The following is a 23107-nucleotide window of genomic DNA, read 5'->3' on the forward strand; positions in this document are numbered from 1 at the left end:
GAATACAGTGCTCCAGCACCAGTCCCACTACCAGTTTCATTTTCCCTCCCAACCCTCACCCCAGCCTGTCATCTTGTCTTTTGAAGTTTGGATGGTAAAGTTTAGGTCTTGACACCATTGATAGACCTGAATGTCCTTGACCCCTCTCACCCCCCATTGCATGGGTCTCTTCTTGTTCCCTACTCGATTTCTTTCCTTCTCCTTCCTATACTCTGGGGGCAGTGGTGATGTTGCCAGTCTGCCTTTAAACCACAATGCTAACATTTTTAAGTGATCTTAGCTCCAAGATTAAGTAACCATCACTGAATTATCAGATAGGTATGGTTTCTAAACAAACACACTATTGTTTGTTTTCATGTGTCAAGGCCAGATGAAACACTTTGGTGCCATGTTTTAAACATGGAGCTGGTGTTTCAAAGACTTTTACCTGAACCTTTAGAGCTAACTCCTTGGGCACCCTCCTCGTGGGGAGGGTCAACTTGTTTTTAATAAATACTCTAACAGGCAACAACAGCCTTGGTCCAGAGACACAGCAGCAAGTCCTAGAAGGCACATAGCACCAGAGATCCCTCCGGGTCTTATACCGAGCCAATTTCACTGGGGCATCCCAGATGAAGAGGGTGCAGTCTCCCTGTCTACTCCAGATGAAATCCCAGTGACCAAGAGCTTCCACAAGCAAGGCCCAGGTATGCAGGTTCAAGGCCTGAATATCCAAGATGCATGGCAGCAGAGGTGCTGGTCTCTCACTCCCCGGCTCTCCGCTCACTCTGTGGCCTGCATGTCACACCCACAATGTGCCTCATGATATTCAAAAAGAGCAATGGAAAATAAATTATCTATCATCTACCCCTGGCAGGCAGGCTTTAATGGTTGTGGGAAATTTTGGGCAAAACATAATGTCCCCAAAGTGGAGAGTATGGAGGAAACTGTCTGCCGGAGAGGCTGGGTGAAGATTGGGATGGAGGTGGAGAGACTGGGTTCATAGATGGTGGAAAATGTGCACTGGTGGAGGGATGGGTGTTCGATCATTGTATGGCTGAATCTCAACCATGAAAACTTTGTAACTGTATCTCACGGTTGAGTCAATAAAAGTAAGTAGATAAATAAATAAATAAATAAATAAATAAATAAAGCACTGTCACTGTCACTGTCCTCCCGTTGTTCATCGATTTGCTCGAGCGGGCCCAGTAACGTCTCCATCGTTGTTACTGTGTCTGGCATATCGAATACGTCATGGGGAGCTTGCCAGGCTCTGCCGTGCGGGCGAGATACTCTCAGTAGCTTGCCGGGCTCTCCGGGAGGGGCGGAGGAATCGAACTCGGGTCGGCCATGTTGGCTGCGCAAGGCAAACGCCCTACCCGCTGTGCTATCGCTCCAGCCCCAAATAAATAAATACTCTAACAAAAAGAAAGGGGAATTTATTTTATTTTGTTTTGTTTTGGGGTCACACCCAGTGATGCGCAGGGGTGACTCCTGCCTCTGCGCTCAGGGATCACTCCTGGTTGTGCTCAGGGGACCATAGGGGATGCTGGAGATCATACCCAGTTTGAACCGCCTTACCTGCTCTACTATCGCTCCGGCCCTGTGTTCAATTTTTTAACGGTGCTTTAGATTGAGCCCAGGCCCCCACACATGTGAGGCTTTCTCTTCTAACACTCATTCATAGTCCAAGGAAGATTTTTTGAAAAACAGTCTTTGGGGGCCCGAAGAGACATTACAATGGGGAAAGTACAATGGGGAAGGTATTTGCTTTGTGCCAGACACACAGGTTTGGTCCCCAGTACTACATATGTTCCCCTGAGCCCTGCCAGGAGTGAACCCTGAGCACAGAGCCAGTAGTAAGCCCTGAGCATAGCCAGCCAGGCATGGCTCCACACAAACAAATTTGTATTTGAGCCACTGTTATTTACAATATTGTTAATGGTAAGGTTTCCTGCTACAATGTTGCAGCACCACACCTTCCACCAGAGTGAACTCTTTCCAGCCCCTGCCCCATCATTTCTCTCCCAACCTCCCCTTCATGGAAAGCTCAGTTTGTGAGATGGTAATATCTGAACGTTGATTACTCTATTTGTGACTGAACCAGATGACTAAACTGTTTTTCATTATTTCTGTTGAGGGTTTTTTTTCTTCATAATTCAAATATAGTCTCTGAGTCTTGGCCGCGCGACATCTTATCAGAACTTTTCTTTATGACATCTTATTATCTCATTCCTACTTTGGACAAACTTGCAGGCTATCGAATGTAGCCTGCCCACAGGGCAGAGTCTGGCAAACTCCCCGTGGCCTACCAAATATGCCAAATACCAGTAACAATGATGGGTCTCATTCTCCTAAAGAGCCGTGAATATAATCTCAGGGCTAGGATGAAAGAGACGTTACTGGGGCCTGCTCGAGGCAATCGACGACTAACAGGATGATGAAATGAAATGAAATGAAATTCAAATATAGTCGTGAATTTTGTTTGCTTTCTGTTCTACTTTGGTTATGGGTCTACACCCCATAGTAGTTCAAAACAGAACTACTATATGCGAAATATAATCTCCAGTCCCTTGAGCTCCCTTCTTGCCTCAAGCCAGGACTGATAAAAGTTACTATGTCTCATCCGTTCTTTTTTGTGTATTAAGTACTGTCAGCTGTTGAGTATTTAGGTCTTAGCAGGAACCCAGAAAGTTGCTTCTGAAACAACCATCTGTTTTGCATTTGTTGAGTTATCTCTTCTGTAAACTCTGTCAATGCAGTCTGTTGGGAGGGGCCAAGGATCAAACCCAGGACATCACACATGAAACACAGCAAGCACTGCCGAGCCACACGCTGGGTCCCCAGTACTATTGATCTACTTTTTATTTTTTTAATCACAGCTGGCAGTGCTTAGGGCTTACTTCTAGCTCTGCACTTATGGGTCACTCCTGGCGGGGCTTGGGGAACCATATGGGGTACTTAAGGGACCATATGGAATGCCGGGGATAGAACCTAGGTTGGTCATGTGTAAGGCAAGCACCCTACCTGCTGTGCTGTCTCTCCATCTGCTGCCCTCAATTCTACTTTTTGAAAGAGTATGAGAAAGCTAAGATAGGAAGACTGGAGCGATATCGCTAATGGCAGAGTTGCAGGTAAATTTTATGTTGGTGTGAAGAACACATAAGGTTGTGCCCGAGCACTCTGTAACTGCACACACACACACACACACAGAGACACACACACAGACACACACACACACGTGCATGTGCGCACACATCCCTCTGCTGGGAAAAAGAAAACAGTGTACCTGTGACTTTACACCCTGAATTCCCCAAGAACTTCATTTTTCACAGAAAAGAACTTCATTTTTCACAGAAAAGTCTCACAGGAGTTAACAAGGCAGCTCTCTCTATAGGACTGCACAAATTATTTTTTGCATCACAGGATATGATATGTCCCAGAAGGAACAAGAAGCTGTTAATTCCACATAAGGAAGGCTCACATACATTGGCAGCTCCTGGTTCCGGAATCCACCTCAGCCTGGAGAAACCCCCATCTCTAACAGAGGCACAGCGTCACCTTGTCCTACTTATTCTGCTTGTTTTTCTGCACACACTGTCTTATAAAGCTCACGACTTAGGGCTTTTTGCCCATTTTGTTCACTACATGATCACCTGCACTTCTGCCCTGCAGAAATATTCAGCTCTTTCCCAGGCCTTTTTAAAGTGATTCCCCTTGCACACCATCACAGAGTAAGGTAGACCGCAGAACCTTGTTGGCCTTCTATCAAACTCCCCTTTATATACACACCTTCTTATTTTAAATGTCTGAGTGAAAACCACTGTAGCTCTTTGGCCTGTGGTGACTTTAAGTCTTCTTAGGGTGATCAGTTTTAGTTAATACTTCTGATAAAACAGAGTTCACAATGTGGTAGAGTTCAAATAAATGCTCAGAGCTGTGATCATTCTTAAACTGGAGTCGAAGCCCGGTTTTACTAACTAGAAAGCAATTTTTTTCACTAAGAGAAACATTTCTTTCCCCCACAAGGCCACACAGACAGGAAAGAAAGGCATTCCAGGGTGGGTAGATATGAAGTGGAAACAGAGGCAGCAAGGCTGGTGGGAGCCTGCTGTCTTGAATAGGGCATAAACATAAGGTTGGTGGAAGGCCAGTGCTTGGAAATTTGGCACTTGACCCACTCCCTCACTGATAAAGCAGGTGCATTGTGCTTAGGCTAAGGCAAACAATTGTGTGTGTGTGTGTATATATATATATATGTACTATATATATGTACTAAATATATATATATATTTAGTGAATCATCATGAGGTACAGTTACAGACTTACAAACTTCCATGCTTGCATTTCAGTCATACAATGATTGAGTACTCAACCCCCCACCAGTGCCCATTCTCCATCACCAATGATCTCAGTATCCCTCCCACCACTTCCCCACCACCACCCCGCCTCTGTGGCAGGGCATTCCCTTTTGTTCCCTCTCTCCTTTTGGGTGTTGTGGTTTGCAATAGAGGTACTGAGTGGCCATTGAAAAGTATGGAACGCTTCACGAATTTGCATGTCATCCTTGTTCAGGGGCCAGGCTAATCTTCTCTGTATTGTTCCAATTTCAGTATATGCGCTGCCAAAGGAAGCACAATCTTGTCTATGTTACAGGTATATGCTGAGTAATTTCTTGCAGTTTTGATTGGACAGGATTGACTAGAGATTGGCAAAAGCTTGAGCGGTAAATGTCTTTGCAGGCCCAAAATGTTGCACATGCTTTGCTGAATTTTTATGCTGGATAGAGGAGCCATGCATTTCCTTACTGGAAGCAGAAGGCCAAGCTCTACCAACGTCCTTTCTCTCCTGATCTTATCTGTGTCATTTTTCTCACAGTGATCTTGCCCTGTGTCATTCTGTTGTGGTGGACTTTAGCCAGGCATACACGTGGATGTGGCATTTCATGGATTCTTCCAGTGAATCACTGAGTGTGTGCCATCTTGAGGATTCCCTCAAACACAGGAAGTTGCCAGTTTCCCGGCATCTGAGATCCAGCAGTGATGTGTGTGACTGGTGACAGAGGCAGCTTGACTCAGACCCTGGAGGCGAGCCATGTTTAAGAAACACAGACAGGGAACTGGAAGGACTCAGAGAATCTGGTCGGGTGTCAGGATGGGTTTTCTCGCTAGTAGTCTAGCCTGAGCCATGTGGATGACTCATTTACCAACATGTAAAGCCTGTGACACTGAGAGTGGGCCAAGTTGCACCCTTTGTGGTTATCCCCACGGAAGCAGGACGGGGAAACAAGCCTTTATGCAGTGTCTAGACATCACACGAGGCCTGGCTAAGCTCCCATTTTGGATTCTCTTAGGGTGGGTGACTTGCACCTCAGCGTTGTGCTCTGGCCTCTGGGTGGAAGAGACTATGGGCTCAGACTTAACAGTTCTACTCCATGTTGTGCATGAAAGACCATTATTAACAGTATTGGAGGGGACAGGGCGATAGTACCCAGGGTACACATGCGGCCGGCATCCTTTTTGGTCTCTCGAGCAACCCCAGGAATAATTCCTGAATGCAGAGCCAGGAGTAAGCCCTGAGCATCACTGGGTGTGACTCAAAAAGCAAAGAAAAAAAAATAAATAAAACCAAGCAAACAAACAAAAACCAACAACAAAAAAACTAGTATTGTAAACTACAGAATCTCAATCAATAAAAATTAAAGGTAAGAAATCAATTTTTATGTATTTTAAAGTACAGAGTATAATATTTTAATCAAAAGAGTAGGGTTTGTATATATTTTTTAAATTACAGTTTATTCAAGTGGAAACATTTTGGGAACTTAAGATAATAATTTGGTGATTATAAATATTTATGAGATATATATGATGTTTCTGAAATTTCCAGAGATCAAAATTTAAATGGAGATTTTATACCAGAATATCCTCGCCATCTCTTTCAACTATAAAATATCATGATTCTAATAATAAAAATCATAATAAATATTAATAGATTTTATTTTGAAAATCCCATTCCACCACAGGTTCCCTTTATAGAATCATCTGCAAAGGAAAGTAGGGGCCAATCTCTGCTTCTCTATTCTACATGTGCTACCAAGGGAAGCTGCCCATGAATAGGTCTCCTTATACTTTCTCTAATCTTTAGTTAACTCAGTGGTCATAATAGCCAGTATCAGCTTCGCCTTGCATGTCTTTGCACTAGAATAGACTGTTTTCTCCAACCTCTACTGTTGGTCTAAATTGTTTGGAATGTTAAAAAATACACTGGGGCATAAAACATTTTAGAGCGTAGGGTCAGAGAGAGCTCAATGGCCTAAGCACATTCTTTGTATGCAGGAGGTCTGGTTTTGAGCCCTGACCTGGAGGTCCCTCAGCATCTCCAGGAGCAACCTCCCAGCTTAAAAATAGGAGTGGCCCCTGAGCACCAGCAGGGATGGCCCCAAACAAAACAAAATTAAACTAAAAAGCAAAGAGTTTTTGGTTGGGTTTTGCTTTGCTTTGTTTGGGGACCACACCCGGTGATGCTCAGTGCTTACTCCTGGCTCTGTGCTCAGGGTATCCTCGTGGTTCTGGCTCGGGGATCAATCCTCAGTGTCAAAGGGACCATATGCAATGTTAAAGGGTTCCTCAGAGTTAAAGGGACCATATTCAGTGCTTGGGATAGAACCCTTATCAGCTGTGTACAAGGCTAGTGCTTTAACACCTGAACTATCTCTTCAGCCCCATGTAATTAATTTTCAGGTGTATGTATAAATGCTTTTCATTGATTTGCTCGAGCGGGCCCAGTAACGTCTCCATTGGAGACTTTGTTGTTACTGCGTTTGGCATATCGAATACGTCACGAGTAGCTTGACAGGCTCTGCCGTGCGGGCGAGATACTCTCAGTAGCTTGCCAGGCTCTCCGAGAGGGGCGGAGGAATCGAACTCGGGTCGGCCATGTTGGCTACGTGCAAGGCAAATGCCCTACCGCTGTGGGACACAGTGTTACCATGCTACAACTACCATGAAAATGTCAACATGCTTTAGTCATTATCCACATTTATATTCCACCTTGCTCACTACCACCTGAGTTCATCTGGGTCTAAGGGTTTGTTTCGTTGGATATTGAAGATCCCCTGGCTTTGTTTCATTACACACTACACATAAATGGGATCTGCCCATATTTGTCCTTCTCCTTCTGACTTATTGTGTTCATCTTAATACACTCTAATTCCATATTTGTTGAGTTAAAGGAGAGATTTCAATTTTTCTTACTGCAGATTAGCATTCCATTTTCTATATACGTCAAAATTTCTTTATTCAGTCATCAATCATCAGACACTTGGGTTGTTTCTAGATCTTGGCTATTGTAAATAGTCTTCAACGAACATAGATGTGTGTTATCTTTTCAAATTACTGTGCTTTTTTTTTAGCCTTGGAATTGGTATTTAAAAGTGCTGTAAAACTGCTGACTTAGATGGCAATTCTAATTTTGATTTTTGGAGACATTTCTACATCATTTTTCATAGAAGATAGACCTGTGTTTATTTTCTCACTCACAGTGAATGAGAGTTCTTGTTCTCCACATTGCCACTATCAGCCGTTTTTTTTATAGTTTATTTTTTACATATGTCTTTCTCATTGGTATGGTATTTCATTATTATTTTGATTTGTAGTATCATAATTAATGATAATTATCACTTTTTTCATATGCCTGCCAGCCAACTATATGTCTTCTTTAGAAAAAAAATTGAAACTAAAAAAATGGGTAAAATTCAGTTAATCAAAATGTTAAATTCTTGTTTTTCAAAAGATATAAGAATATGAAAATATACACAGTAGACAGAGAAAAGGTATTTTGCAAAACATATCTGATAAAGAAGTTATGTCCATGATACATAAATAGTTATTGAAAACCCAATGAGGTGAAACTAAGAAAATTAGAGTGGCAAAATTGTATGAGAATTAATAATTAGGACAAAGCAAATAAAAACTGTTACAGACTCAAATTACTGACTTAATTAAACTGGCAGTTCCAAGAACTGGTGAGGATAAAACTGGAAGTCTCATATTTTGCTGGAAGAGCTGTAACATGAAAATATTCCTTTGGAAAAAAAATTGGTAGAAAACATGTAATAACCAACTATATAAGCATTAAGTATCTTCCCAGAAAAAATGGAAAGATTAGTCTACAGCAGGATTTGTATTCCGAGTAGGTCCATATTGGAAATAATCCAACTTGCTAATTAATAAAGAGATGTTTTGTTTTGTTTTGAAATTTTATTTACTCAATGAGTTGTCTTCAAATTTCATTTAGTCACTGTGGATTATAAAGTTATTCATGATTTTTTTTTTGTCTTTAAAAGTGACCTGTTTGGGACTGGAGCAATAGCACAGTGGATAGGGCATTTGCCTTGCACGCGGCCAACCCGAGTTCAATTCCCAGCATACCATAATGTTCCCTGAGCACCACCAGGAGTGATTCCTGAGTGCAGAACCAGGAATAACCCCTGAGCATAGTGGGTTGTGACCCAAAAAGAAAAAAAAGTGACCTGTTCATTCAAGAAACTGATATTCTGCAAACTGGAAAATAAAGTACTGAAATGTATGTGAAAAAAACTTAAAATCATTAAATTAACTCAAAGTCATCACACACATAAAACTAAAGGTTGACTGATGCTGCTTATATGAAATATCAAAAAAAGACACACTGGAGATAAAAAAGCATGTCAGTGGTTACTGAGGACTGAAGGTGGGAGTTGGTACTGATTGCAAGAAAACATAAGGAAATTTTTTAAGTGATTGAAGAATTTTGAAACTGTTCTATATGTTTGCCAGAGTCATTAAACTATAAACTTAAAATGTATGAATTCATGACATAAAAATTATATATGTATTGTTGTTTTTAAAGGATGTTCTTGTTTTGTTTGGGTGCCATATCCAGGCTTACTTAGTTCTAACTTTTGGCTCTGTGCACAAGGATCACTCCTGGAAATGCTTGGGGGACCATATGTGGTACTGGGGATTGAACTGGGGTCAGCTGCAGGCAAGGCAAGCACCTTAACCTCTGTACTATGTCTCCCAATCCAGTTTACTGGGGTTTTTTTTTCACATAAATCCCTTTATTTAATTTATACTACAGTATTACCTACATATTTTAACTAAAAAAATAAGATTAACAGTATTAAGACTGCTGTTTAAGTCCCACATCATACATGTGGGGCTTAAATAAAGTCCCACTTTATCCCATTTCAATAAATAACTCTTCTACCCTACAGTTGCTCAAACCAAAACCAAAGAAACCAATGTTTGTTCTTGACATTTTTACATCTTCATTCCCATTATTCTCACCAATCCAACAATCATCCATCATTTAGTATTTGGATTATTCTGAGTTTTCTGATTTATCTGCATTTCCACACTTGCCTACTCCATATTGCAATCCAGCGGCCAACTTAACCTTTATAAAACAACATAACAAACTAGATTAAACAACTCAATGGTTCTCCAATGCACTTAAAAATAAAGTTTAAATTTTTTTCTTTTTAAAAATTTATTTATTTATTTTTAACTTTTTAATTGAATCACTGAGACAGACCCTTCCAAAGCTGTTTGTGATAGAATTTCAATCATACAGTATTCCAACACCTGTCCCTCCACCTGTGTACATTTCCAAGTACCAGTGTCTCCAGATTTCCTCCCATCACCCCCAACCCCCCCACCCCTGCCTGCCTCCTCTCTCTCTCCTTTTCGGAATTGTGGTTTTCAATATTGATGCTGAAAGATTATCAAGAATATTCCTTTACCTACTTTTAATATTTAGTTCTTGTCCAGCATGATAATTCCCAACTATTATTGTCATACCCATCTCTTCTCTATCTTACCTACCCTCAGTCCCACACACACTTGTGATTAGTTCCAACCATTGACCAATTCAGCAGAAACACCATCTGCACTGCTCTGTTCATTGCAGCATTGTTCACCATAGCCCAAATCAGGAAAAAATCTGAGTGCACAAGAACAATTTGCTAATAGATAAAGAAACTATGGCACATATGCACAATGGAATACTATGCAGCTGTTAGAAAAATGAAGTCATGAAATTTGCTTATAAATAGATGGACATGGGAGAGTATCGTGCTGAGTGAAATGAGTCAGAAGGAGAGGGACAGATATAGAATGATTACACTTATTTGTGGTATATGTATAATATATATATATATATGAAGACTAATATCCATGGCCAGGGAAAACACGGGTTAGGAGGACCATTTACTGATTTTTTATAATTATAAATCTATTTGTATTTTTTTGTGTCATTAAAATTGTGCTCTTTGGATTTTAAATTTTTTTCCCTTTTTTTTTTTATTAGTGAAACACCATGAGGTACAGTTGTAGATTTACAATTTTTTGTGCTTGGGTTTCAATTATACAATGATCAGATACCCATCCCTCCATCAGTGCCCATTTTCCACCACCATGGATAATATCCCCCCCACCCCCATCCCCCCCATCCCCCCTGCCTCTGTGGCAGGGAAATCCCCTGTGTTCTCTCTCTCCTTTTGGGTGTTGTGGTCTGCAAAAGAGGCATTGAGTGGCAAACATGTTCAGTCCATAGTCTACTTTCGACATGCATCTCCAAACACCCTTTATTTGGTGCTCCCTTCTCTATCTGAACTGCCCTTTCCTCTAGGATACCCGGCTGGCCTCTAAGTTATGGAGTAATCGTCCTGGTGCTGATCTCAGCTATTCTTGGGTATTAATCTCATACTTTGTTACTTTATATCCCCCAGATGAATGCAATCTTTCTATGTCTATCCCTCTCTTTCTGACTCATTTCGCTTAGCATGATACTTTCCATATTGTACCACTTGTATGTAAATTTCATGACTTCATCTTTTCTAACAGCTACATAGTACTCCATTGTGTAGATGTACCAAAGTTTCTTTAACCAGTCATCTGTTCTTGGGCATTCAGGTTTCTTCCAGTTTCTGGCTATTGTAAAGAGTGCTGCAATGAACAAACAAGTGCAGATGTCACTTCGACTATACATTTTTGCCTCTCTGGGATATATTCCCAGGAGTGGTATTGCTGGGTCAAATGGGACCTCAATTTCTAATTTTTTGAGAATCATCCATACTGTTTTCCAGAAGGGCTGAACCAGTGGACATTCCCACCAACAGTGAAGGAGTGTCCCTTTCTCGCCACATCCACGCCAGCATCGGTTGCTTTTGCTCTTTTGAATGTGGGCCAGTCTCTGAGGTGTGAGATGGTATCTCATTGTGGTTTTGATCTGCATCTCCCTGATGATTAATGATGTAGAGCATTTTCTCATGTGCTTTTTTGCCATTCGGATTTCTTCTTTGAGAAAGTTTCTGTTCATTTCATTGCCCCATTTTTGGATGGGGTTGGATGTTTTCTTCTTGTGGAGTTTAACCAGTATTTTGTATATCCTTGATATCAACCCCTTGTCAGATGTGTATTCGGTGAATATTCTTTCCCATTCTGTAGACTGTCTTTGTATTTTGGTCACTGTTTGGATTTTAAATTTTAAAATTGTGTCTTTGGATTTTTTCTGATTCCTCTCATTTAGTCTATGATAACATTCTGTCGCTGTATTCTAATGATTACCTTAGAAATTTCAACATGCATACTGAGGAATCAAAGTTCTGAATAAACAAAATAAACAATTTTGCCCTTAAATGAGATGGCATATTTAGAAACATTCGTAACTTCCTGCTTATATCTGCTATTGATGATGGAATTTTAATTCTAGAATACATTTAGTTGTTTTTTTTTGGAGGGGGCATACACAGCAGTGCTCAAGATTTAGTCCTGGCTCTGCACTCAGGAATCACTTCTGACAGTGCTCAGGGGATCATATGGGAAGCCAGGGATTGAACCTGTGCAAGGCAAACATCCTACCTGCTGTATTATCTCTCTCCCACAGATATAATTTTATATAGTTATTATATAAAAAGCTGGAGCGATAGCACAGCGGTAGGCGTTTGCCTTGCACTCAGCCAACATGGCCGACCCGAGTTCGATTCCTCCGCCCCTCTCGGAGAGCCCGGCAAGCTACCGAGAGTATCTCGCCCACACGGCAGAGCCTGGCAAGCCACCCGTGATGTATTCGATATGCCAGACACAGTAACAACAAAGTCTCCAATGGAGACATTACTGGGCCCGCTCAAGCAAATTGATGATCAACGGGAGGGCCTTTACTTACTTTACTATTATTTAATTGCCTGTATGTGTGTATATATATTATAGCTCTTTATTATACTTCAGGAATTTTAGCCATGATGTTTTTTTTCCAAAAATGTTTTTGTAGCAAAAGGTGACAGGAGCATTGTTTCCAGAATCACACAACTTCTTTTTTTTTTTGTCAGTTTTTCTTTTTATTACCACTTCACAAGTAGAGAAAACAAAGTCAGAACATACCCAGTTACACTCAAGGTCACATCTAGTAGGTGTAGAGGCAGGATTTCAATCTTTAAGCCTTTATATTGAAAACTAAATACATTCCTTTCCTGTAGAAGGCTATCACCCATTGAATAAGATCTACTGATGATGCAACAGATCAGAAACCTCCATCAACGGCAAATACACCGAGGGGTTCTAAATCCTCTATACCTTGAGGTTTTATGAAATCTGCAAATAAAAACCACCACTGAAAGTTTTAATTTGCAAGCATAGTACAAGGTGGCATTGAATTTCAGCCTTATAAACGCTTTCAAAGCCAAAACCGTGTTTTTATGCATTTAATGACCTTATGCTACATGTTTGGAAATGTATTGCACAGTGGATGGGACAAGAATTCCTTTTATGTGTAGGCAGTTCCACCATCCGGGATCTCTTGACCTTGCTGCATTCCTTTCTGGGCAGATCCTGGTTCAAAAGTGCAAATCATTGACTTTCCCCGCAGACACAAATGTCATTGAGATGATGGGTATCTTTCAAAGGGCCAGAAGGGAAGTCTCAAATGTTAGATTTTGAGACCATCTCCGATGGAGACAGACCTTTTAAAATGGGGGTTAACACAGAACAGTCTTCCAGTTCCTCCAGGTTTTCCACCATCTCAATAAGTTTTTCTACGCCGTCGCAAGGCAGCGTCCCGGAGGTGTTGGCTCTGAACTTGTCCTGCAGGTCCTTCCAGCTCAGTGGCTTCCTCCAGTGACCGTAGAAGGCATCAGAGCGCTCGGTGAACGTGACCCCATCCTGAAGGGTGACACTCACTTCACAGTACATTGTGTTGAAATTTGGAAGGTTGTCCAGCGGATGCTCCAGCCGCACCTTCGCGAGCAGCTCTCTTACCTGTGCTCTGTTGATCTGACCTTTGTGAAAGGACGGGACCGTGACGTTCCCATCAAGGAGCAGGGCACAGAGCACATACTGGAAAGAGTGACGGGCTTCATGCTCTGACTCGGGGAAGGGCCTGTTCACGTATGGAACGTCGGGGATTCTCAGCACGATTCTCTCGATGCGCTCCACAGGCACCTGCGCTCTGACGAGATGCTCTTTCACAGCTGCAGCTGCGTCGGCCACCCAGTGGGTGCCCAGGTGTGCAGGGAAACGCTTGAAGGCCACATCCTGCTGGTCCAGCAGCCAGGTGTGGGCATCGAGGTCTGGAAGGACTTTGGGGGCATAGTTGGCGTAGAAGGCCCCAAACCCTGTCTCCAGGTCCAAGACCTGCCTGTTGCCGTGGAGTCCCAGCGTCGCCAGGAATGCAGCTTCTATCCCGTGCCTGGCAGCATTGCCAATATGGAGAGGCTTGGTCTGGGTGGCAGCGTTGGCCATGGGTGCCCCCGCGTGAGACACAGCAATCGCCAGGGCCTCCTGACATTTAGCCATGCTCAGTCCTAGAAACTTGGATGCAGCCGCAGCACTCCCCAGAGTTCCGATCACTGACGGCGGATGGAACCTGAAAAGCCAATGATGAAGAGTTTCAACCCCGATTTCCAGGAAGGTGTATGGGTAGAGGCGGCCGGGGGCAGAGTGTGGAGCCAGACTATCTGGTTTGACATCTCAACTCTTGTGCTTATTAGCTGAGCGAGTCTGGGAAAATTTCTCAACTTGTCTGTGCCTGTTTTCTCTCACTTAAAGCTATGAAAGACACAGATAATGTTTTCTATCGCTTAAGACTTTGTGTTCTGCATGTTTACAGCTATGCTTGAACACAGTAATTCTTTACAAATTGTGTTGTTGTTGTTATTGCCAGGAAGCAAAAATTGTCGATTGCTGAAAATGGATGCAAAATTATTAAACCCTGGGGAGTCTGATCAAACTGCCACAGTTTTCTCACTTCCTATTTACTTCTCTCCCAGCTATCTGGACCAAGCGGCACCATAAATATTAGACTGAACCAGATGAGACAACCAATATTTGATCGCTTTTTGATCGATGAGCTGAACAGTCAGATTTAAGATATTCTAAATGTTCTTATGGCACTAAGGGCTTGTCTTGCGCACAATCAACTGGGTTCAATCCCTGGCATCCCATATGGTCACCTGAGCACCACCAGGAGTGATTCCTTAGCACAGAGCCAGGAGTAAACCCTGAGCACTGAGGAGTGTGGTCCATTAAATAAATAAATAAATAAATAAATAAATAAGATATTCTGAATGTTCTTGCAATCATTTTCACAGAATCTGTTTAGGCATAAGTTCAGGAATATTCTGGGTACCTCTGGATAACAGATAGACATGGGTCCCAATTTATTTTATAGTCCTGGTTGCTTGATTGGCTGTTGAAGCCCAGATGTCTTTTTATTAGTAGTTCCGAGGTCATATCTTAGATGAAGGGTTTGATGTGTGACTGGTGGATCAAATTATCTGCCAGCAAGAGCATGAACATCTTTAACGGAGCCTCCCTATGTGTGAGTAAACTCTGTGGAGAGTCCCATTGAGCACAGAAGGGATATAGGTTGCAACTTACCTCTTTGGAATGTCACTGGCTTCCTTGGAGAAGTGCATTAATCGGCCTTGCACTTCAATCCCAATGTTGAAAGCCAGCAACAGATCAAGGCCAGAGAACTTGGGACTTGGAGGCAGCGCTTCTGAGAGAGACATGAGGACAGGAAGGATGGCTCCGGAAGGGTGGGTGGCAGGGTGCCATGTGTCATCAAAATCCATTGAATGAATCTATGTCAACAGACACACAATAGCCAATTACTCAAAATGTATTTTCCATGAATGCATTGACTTTTGGACTAGAAGTGGTTTGTTTACTAGTAGCCGGGTTTGATACGAGATTTATAACTTTGATTCTGAGAAAATAAAAATCTCTCATCTGCTGTGATTATCAATCATATGGCTAGGCACAAGATATGCTGTCCTCTGTCCATGTCAGGAAGGAGCTTGGGGAGTAGCTCCTGAGCCACATGGAGCTTGGTCAGAGTTCTCTGCCACAGCCCATGTGAGATCTAAATTAAGTTATAGAACTACAGTGATTGTTTCTTCTCCCCACTTTCACCTTTCAACAAGTTAGACTAAAACTTTATTGTCATTGATGCCAGGACACTGAGGTGAGTCCAGTGGCAAGAGCCAGCATCGGAGAGGTTGGTTCTCAGGATTGCTACCTTGTCCCCAAAAGATCAGATTATCCTTATCTAACAAGTAGAAAAGGAAAGCCTCCCCATAAAAATTTTTTGTTATTTACAGTATAAAAGGCCATACTTTTTTTGTAATAATGCGAAGCAATTTTAAACTGTGGAAAGATTGCCAAGAATTGTTGAACCCCGAGTAATTATTAAGATATATCATAAAAACAGTATTTAAAAAAATTTTTTTTTATTAGTGAAACACCATGAGGTACAGTTGTAGATTTACAATTTTTTGTGCTTGGGTTTCGATTATACAATGATCAGATACCCATCCCTCCACCAGTGCCCATTTTCCACCACCATGGATAATATTCCCCCCACGCCCATCCCCCCCATCCCCCCCGCCTCTGTGGCAGGGCAATCCCCTGTGTTCTCTGTCTCCTTTTGGGTGTTGTGGTCAAAAACAGTATTTTTGTTCTAAGGTTTTAGTTATCCTCATCCTCATCAGTTTATTTTTTCCTTATACAAAATTGTAATAACCAGAAGTTCATTTTAAATATAGATGTTTATGTCTACTGGGCATGGCAGCTGCATTTCCCCTGGTTTATAGGACATCTATTCCTGGATGCACCATTGGGTTTACTGTCAGTATTTGATCTCTATCTCTGAAAACTACAGTATCTCAGAAATCCCAGCACATTTATGTTTAAATTGTATCCCACAACACACAGAAAAAGCATGTGAATTGTTTTAAATGGAAATTGCCAAGTTTTGGGCTCACCATATGGCCATAATCATTTCTTTTCTTGAATATCGGTTGAGTGACTAAATAAATGAATGAATGGAAAGAGAGTTACAGAATAGGAACTGGTACTAGTTGCAAAGGAGGGAGCAGTAGTTGAAAAGGATATTGTGGCTTATATTGTTTGTTATATATAAGTCAAAGTTGAGAATTGAGATACTTTAAGTATTTTTAATCTCTTCTTTCTTATTTCTTCTGTTTCATAATTTATTTGAAAAATATCAATTCACTACAAAAACATGGAAACTGAAATTATTACGTAAAAGAGAGGGAAAGTCAGTTCATCTCTCTGAACTTCAAAGATTTCATCAATAAAATATAGAAATAAGGTGATTTCTGAGATATTTTATGACTCTGATAGAACATGATAGATCAGAAGTTGAGAAGATATTAAAAATTCCTTACAGCTACACCATTAACAAAAGCAGCATATGTTGGTGGAAGTCTCAAGTCAGGACGGCCCCAAACAGTGCTGGATAAGTTGGAACTGTATATCTAGAACAAAAGAATGCTTGTCAGTGTGAACACAGCATGCCAAATCATCACTTTAAGAATTATTCTTCATCCTCAGAAGCACTGCTTTAATAACCCTTGTTTGAATCTTTTGTGCTAGGTTGGAGCTCCTATCAATGGACTCCACTCCTGTTTGTAGGACACTTTCTCCAGGGAAGGGAAAGGAGGTACTACTTGTCACTGTACATCATGATCCAGAAGTGATCCAGCGAGTGTAATCTGAATTTATTCTTTCTCACTTAAGGTAAATACGGGAGACAGTGTCTATACTGCCAAATGTCTACCGAGCATATCCTTTGGAGATCTCCATATCTAAACCTCCTCCTGGCTCAGAGTCCTGACCAAGTCTTTTTCCCAGAGAATCTTGACATCTTTGTGCGAACAAATGATTTGGGCTAGATTCTATTGCCTCTAAACTCTCATAAAGTTGTAGTTTCAGGGACCAGAGAGATAGTATAGAGGCTAACATGATTGCCTTGCACATGGGCAACATGGGTTCAATCTCCAGCACCCCATGTCATCCCAGACACACTGACAAGTATGATGTCAGAACACAGAACCAGGGTAAGCCCTAAGCACAGTTGGGTGTGACCCAAAAGCCAAAACAACAAATATGTGCTTTCAGACACAATAATTATAAACTGAGGTGTTACTAGTATTAATATCAGTCTTTAGGAGCCAGAGTGATATTATAGCAGGTAGGGCATTTGACTTGCAAATGGCTGACCCAGGTTTGATACCCAGCATTCCATATGGTACTTGAGCTCACCAGGAGTGCAGAAGCCAGGAATAACCTCTGAGTACTGTTGGGTATGGCCCTCCTCCCAAACCCACCTCCCCCCAAAAAATATTGGTCTTAAGACTGGTCTTAAGATAGTGGTTCACGATAAGATCTAGATGAATGTTAAATTAAGCAATATTTCAGTGAATATTAAATTAGAAAATCCAGAAACTTTCTCCAACAATGCACAGAGTAGTAGAACATAAGCTCACATCTCTGGCAGTACATTCATGGGTCACACTTTGTGTGATTAGATGACATGTGTGCATACTTGAGAATATCTAAAATAGATATGGAATTCATTACTTTACTATATTTGCTGGCTTTGTGAAACACATCTGTACTAGTTCCCAGGATGCCAACACCCAGAGTATCCAGAATCATCCTCTTGCTCCTCTGAAGAACTTGATCTGTCAGGTGTTCCACTTTCAGGCCATGGATCAGTTTGGCAAAGCTCTCTGTGACAGACTGAAAAAGAAAGAATATTTTAAGAGGACTCCCCTCACTTGACATTTGCATGTTTCCTTTCTAGGTGAGAACTGGAGATGCTTTGATGTAAAGAGTTGATAACACCAAACAAAACCCAATTGAGCTACATGTAATTGCTGAAGAACAATGAATACTGGGGTATGGGGGGGGGTTGTTGGAGAGTGATAGTGTGGAGTTGGAGGCAAATGTATTGCATGTGGCTCACTCCAGTTCAATTCCAGTTATCACATTGACCCCTGAGCATCCTTGCATGCAGCTCTGGTGGCCCCAAGCACCACCAAGTGGTTGAAGTAATCCCTTCAGCACCAGATGGCCCACGCAGCACCTCATCCTCAGGCCCAGACCTTGAACTGGGCACCTGGTTGGCTGTGCATCCTGGGAGGGTCCCTAGAGGCGCCACCCCTGATCACAACTTGGGAACAACCTTCCTTCACCAAAAAACCAAACAATAAAATTGATGACTCTGTGGGAGACAAAGTGTAAGGAAAAGACAACAGCCAGTTTCTGTCCTCACTGAATTGAGGGCATAGGCCTGGAGGTAGATGATAATAATGGAGGGCGTGGGCCAAGGTGCAGGGAAGCATGTTGTTGGAGTGGGTGGGGGGCAACTGACCTAGACAATGGACATGCCCAGGCTCGGGATGCACTCGGAGAGCCAGCAGCTCCATTCTTCCATATGGACCCGGCACTAAGTATTTTAAATACAGTATCCATTTGGGACTCAGAGGTCTTCAGGTAGGTCCTATGAGTCCCACTGCTGGTGAGGAGACTTATGGAAGTGACATCACTTGAGGGTAACTCTAAGATGTATAAAGCCAGAGTTTAAGCCCCTGATTCCTAAGGAATGCTGTGATGAACATGTTCACCAGAAATAATGAACATTGTAGTTCCCCTCCGAGGTCTAGAATCTTTGAAAGCAGATCAGGATTCTGTGTCTTCTTTAAGATCGCTCTATGATTTAAGGTAGTTGGGGAGGATGGGGAGCTGCCACAGTGGCTCTTGGGAACCTGGGACCACTTCTCAGCCTGGTGGATCAGACCTGTTGGTGCTGGGGGGCTTGCCTGGGCAATGTTCTTGGAGCTTCTCCGAGGCAAGGCATGTTCTACCTTTGAGCTCCAAGTACAGCCCAAGATCTCCAGGTGATATTATGTGCTCTAGTGCAGTATGATCACTCTCCATATGTGGTGCCTGAACATTTGAAATGTGACTAGTCCAAATGAGATATGGCACCAAGGTCCAGGGAATACTGGACTCCAAAAGCCAGCAAGCAAAAGAGAATAGAGAACATCTCATTAACTATATAACTATAAAACATGATGAAATGACCACATGCCAAAATGATAATATTCAGATTATATTAATTAAATGCCATTTTCATCATCTCTAACGATTTTTGAAACAACTACTATTAGAATATACAAAGTTATGGCTGAGAACCACTTGTTCTCTCTGCTGGTGGCAAGTATTTGGAGGTGCTGATACCTCTGCTGGTTATAAAAACTTATGGGAGTCAGCAGGTGGTGGGCAGGGGATCAGACTGAAGGTGAATTGTTGAGAGGCTGCAGTGGGTTAGGACTTAAAGCATGAGAGGGTGAAGTAAATTGGGCAGCTCCAGCTGCAGAGTTGCATGCTGGAAGACTGAGTTAAGAGATTTGCAGTTGAGGGTAAATGGTAGGTGCTACTTCATTAAAGTTTGCCTTGCATGTGGCCGACCTGGGTTCGATTCCCAGCATCTCATATGGTCCCCCAAGCTGCCAGGAATAATTCCTGAGTGCATGAGCCAGGAGAAATTCCTGAGCATCGCTGGGTGTGACCCAAAAAGCAAAAAGAAAAAAAAAGAAAGAGTGCTGTAGACACAATCCCTATGGAGAATGATATAGGTAATAAAGCAGGTAGAGATTCGCACTGCAGCCCCAATTCTGGATGAGGAAGCTGTAGTCTCTGCCACTGGGGAATAGAGAAGTGGCACAGACTTCTGGGCAAGGGTGATGAAATTGTTAAGTGGAACTTATTAAATGGAAGTGAAGTCTGTTTCTAGAAGAAAAGACTCTGCTTCTAGCCACAAAACTGGAAAATGGAAAACTGAGGCTCATTTGGATTCCCTCAGTTGCAGAGTCCATTGCAATTCCCCTGAGTTATAAATTCTGGAATCAGAGAGATAGCCTAGGAGGTAAGGAGCTGACCTTGCACACAGCTGACTTTGGTTTGATCCCCTGCACTACTTATGGTCCCCTGAGCACCTCCAGAAGTTACCTCGAAGCACAGAGCTAGGAGCAATTCCCGAGTACTGCTGGGTGTGACCCCACCAGCCCCAGATAAATATCAAGTCCTTCCATTGCAGTTATTTTTGGTACTTCTTCATAAGAGAGCATCTGTTATCAAATAGTATCACAGTAGTATGACTTGTATCATTTCACTGCCAGCCTAGCATGGGGTATTATTTTGTAAATGCAGAGTGCTACCACTTCCCTATGATTACTGCATGATTGTACAGGTTACTTTGTTTCTCTGTACATCAGATACTTAATGTGAAAAGGCAGCTGGAAGTTAAGGGTTTACTTGGTTAGAGGACCTGAGGCCTTTGGGGTCCTTGGCAATATGCCCGCTTCCCCTCAGAGATGAATTTATGCCCAAGTGAAGTGTTTCAGCCTGACCACCAATTAGCTACTTCATTTCACCTGCCTTTGGTTACTTTGACTTTGAAAGTAACTTTTTTAGAGAGATGAGGGGAGGCTGGAGGAGGGAGAGAAGGGAGAAAATACTCAGAGAGAAACAAGGTATTAGTGCAAAGTTCCCTGATTTGGGAAGAACCACAGTGACTGGCTTTTTCATGATGATGAAAATTTGACTCGACATATTCAGGGCCAGACAGAGGAAGAGAGGGGGAAGTAGTGGGTTGAAAATCAGCAAATAAAACTTTAAGAGTCAGAAGCATTGCTTAGATCCTTTGTTGTAAGCTAAACTACCTCCTTTCAAACTCTTGTCCTGCCCTCACAATTCCCACAGTGCCCACAGCATCTGGTGATTGTCCATATCTTCTAGGTTGACTTGAGAAGGAATTCCCAGGAGCTAGGTGTGCCCAGAATGCATATGTTGGTGGAGGGGAAAATTACTGTGGCATCTATCCACAGGGTCCCATGGTACCAGTTGTGGCAGTTGGGCCCTGTGGGGATCTGTGACAAGTCCTGAGCACCCCCACATATGCTAGAGAACAACAAACTCTTTCCAGGAAGGGAGCCCTGAGGGAGGAACGTGTGGCCTTTCAGCATCAGCTACCCTGCATGCATCTATTACATTTTGGGTTTCCCAACTTCCTTGTGGCATGCACATCTTTTAGTAAATACTTTTTTAGTAAATACTGCGATTGGGATATAAATTAAGGCAAACTCTGCTATCTTCTAATATATCTCACAAGTTTTTGCTCTTTGTCCAGAGTAACCAATGCTCTGTAATACTGAGCCAAGATGTTAGGGGTCCTGTTAAAAAAAAGTTTCTCCAAACGGCCAAGGAGTGTCAACAGACACTTAGAAATGCAACTTGGAAATACAACGTGGCCACAGAAAATGCTAAGAAGTCAAAAATCAGAGCTTACACTGACTCATTGTCTGCCTTATTTTCTTTAGCAGAAACTTGTCTCTTATTTGGCAACAAACACTGGTAAAACAGCGAAAGGCAGTTAAGTCAATATCCTGGCGTTATGAGAAATTGAAATGCCAGAGAGAGAGAGTGCAGTGGGTAGGCACTTGCCTTGGATGTGGCTGACCCAGGTTCGATGCCTAGCATCTCATACAGTCCTTTGATCCAGAAGTGCTTCCTGAGTGCAGAGCCAGGAGTAGCCCTTGAGTTTCACCAGGGGGGGGGGGGTGACCCCAAAACAAGAATAACAAAGAAGCAGCCAATTCTGGATCTATCCCCAATACCACATATGGTCCCATGAGCACCTCCAGGATTGACTTCTGGTTACAAAGTCAGGAATAGCGCCTGAGCACTGATGAGAGTGTCCTCCTCCTTATGGCACTTTTGAAGTGAAGTGGGTTGTATTAAGAGGAGAGAGCAACTGAGAAATTTACAAAGGTAAAGGCAATATAAAAAGTCAGTTGAAGTAAATTATTTAGGACCAGGCACAGTGATCGAGAGCTTGCTTTGCAGGTATGAGGCAAAGAGGATTTTTTTTTTAGTCATACCTGGTGATAATCAGGGGTTACTATTGACTTTGTACTCAAGAATTACTTGTGGTAGTGCTTGGAGAATTATATAGGATGCTGGGGATCGAACCTAGGTTAATTGTGTGCAAGACAAACACCCTATTTGCTGTACTATCGCTCTGGCCTGAGTCCAAGAGTTTGAGTCGTGGGAGCACTCCACATAACTGGTCCCCAGCACCACAGCACACTGTGTGATCTCCTGGGCACTGCAACAAAGTACCCAGAATCACAGTCAGACAACCCAGTGTGCCAACTCTGAACATCACAACAATGAAAAGAAAGGACAAGAGGGAAAGCCACTAAAATTTGAACACTACATTGCTCTAAAGAGAAATAAGCCACATAAAATGTATCAATACCTTTCGAATCATCTTGTTCCAAGGAAGAGGTTATCCCAGGAGTGAAGAGTGGTGATCTCTCTGCTGAAAGACTGACTGACTTTATATCCTCACTTCTCTCAAACTCTTTCACTTTCACTCTGTAATTTCCACTATTTCAACACTTCCGGAGGATACCTTCCCATCTTCCCTTATAAATGAGTTGCTTGATGCACACAATTTGACGATTCAACATGACCAGGAAGCACAACAGAGATGATCAAGTGTCTTCCCACAGGCACTGGACAAGCACATTGATATCAAGAGCAGCATCTTAGGCTGACATGCCATCACAGGACACTGTATCCATCCCAGAAAACTATGCTCTTTTATCTAGGAATTCCACTTCCAAAATTTTATCCTAGAGAAATGTGCATGAATGTAGGGAAGTTAAGCAAAAAGTCAAAAATGAAATCCATAGACCTGCTAATGAGTTACA

At 42.2% G+C, this 23107-nt stretch overlaps 1 protein-coding gene and 1 non-coding gene across 2 annotated transcripts; both read right to left on the reverse strand.

Annotated features, from left to right (window-relative positions):
• Positions 1–4509: 4509 nt before the first annotated feature.
• LOC130019459 (U6 spliceosomal RNA) lies at positions 4510–4616 on the reverse strand. Its single transcript, XR_008791788.1, has one exon. It is a non-coding gene; the product is annotated as a U6 spliceosomal RNA (small nuclear RNA).
• Positions 4617–12938: 8322 nt separating this feature from the next.
• On the reverse strand, positions 12939–22736 carry ACOD1 (aconitate decarboxylase 1). The gene is made up of 5 exons (XM_056109977.1): positions 22651–22736; positions 17904–18065; positions 16709–16798; positions 14895–15100; positions 12939–13881 (listed from the first exon to the last, which is right to left on the reverse strand). Exons 1-5 carry the CDS (start codon positions 22660–22662, stop codon positions 12939–12941), a joined length of 1413 nt encoding a protein of 470 aa, XP_055965952.1. The 5' UTR covers positions 22663–22736.
• Positions 22737–23107: the final 371 nt, after the last annotated feature.

This window comes from Sorex fumeus, unplaced genomic scaffold, assembly GCF_029834395.1.
Source record: "Sorex fumeus unplaced genomic scaffold, SorFum_2.1 ptg000008l, whole genome shotgun sequence".
Taxonomy (NCBI): Eukaryota; Metazoa; Chordata; class Mammalia; order Eulipotyphla; family Soricidae; genus Sorex; species Sorex fumeus.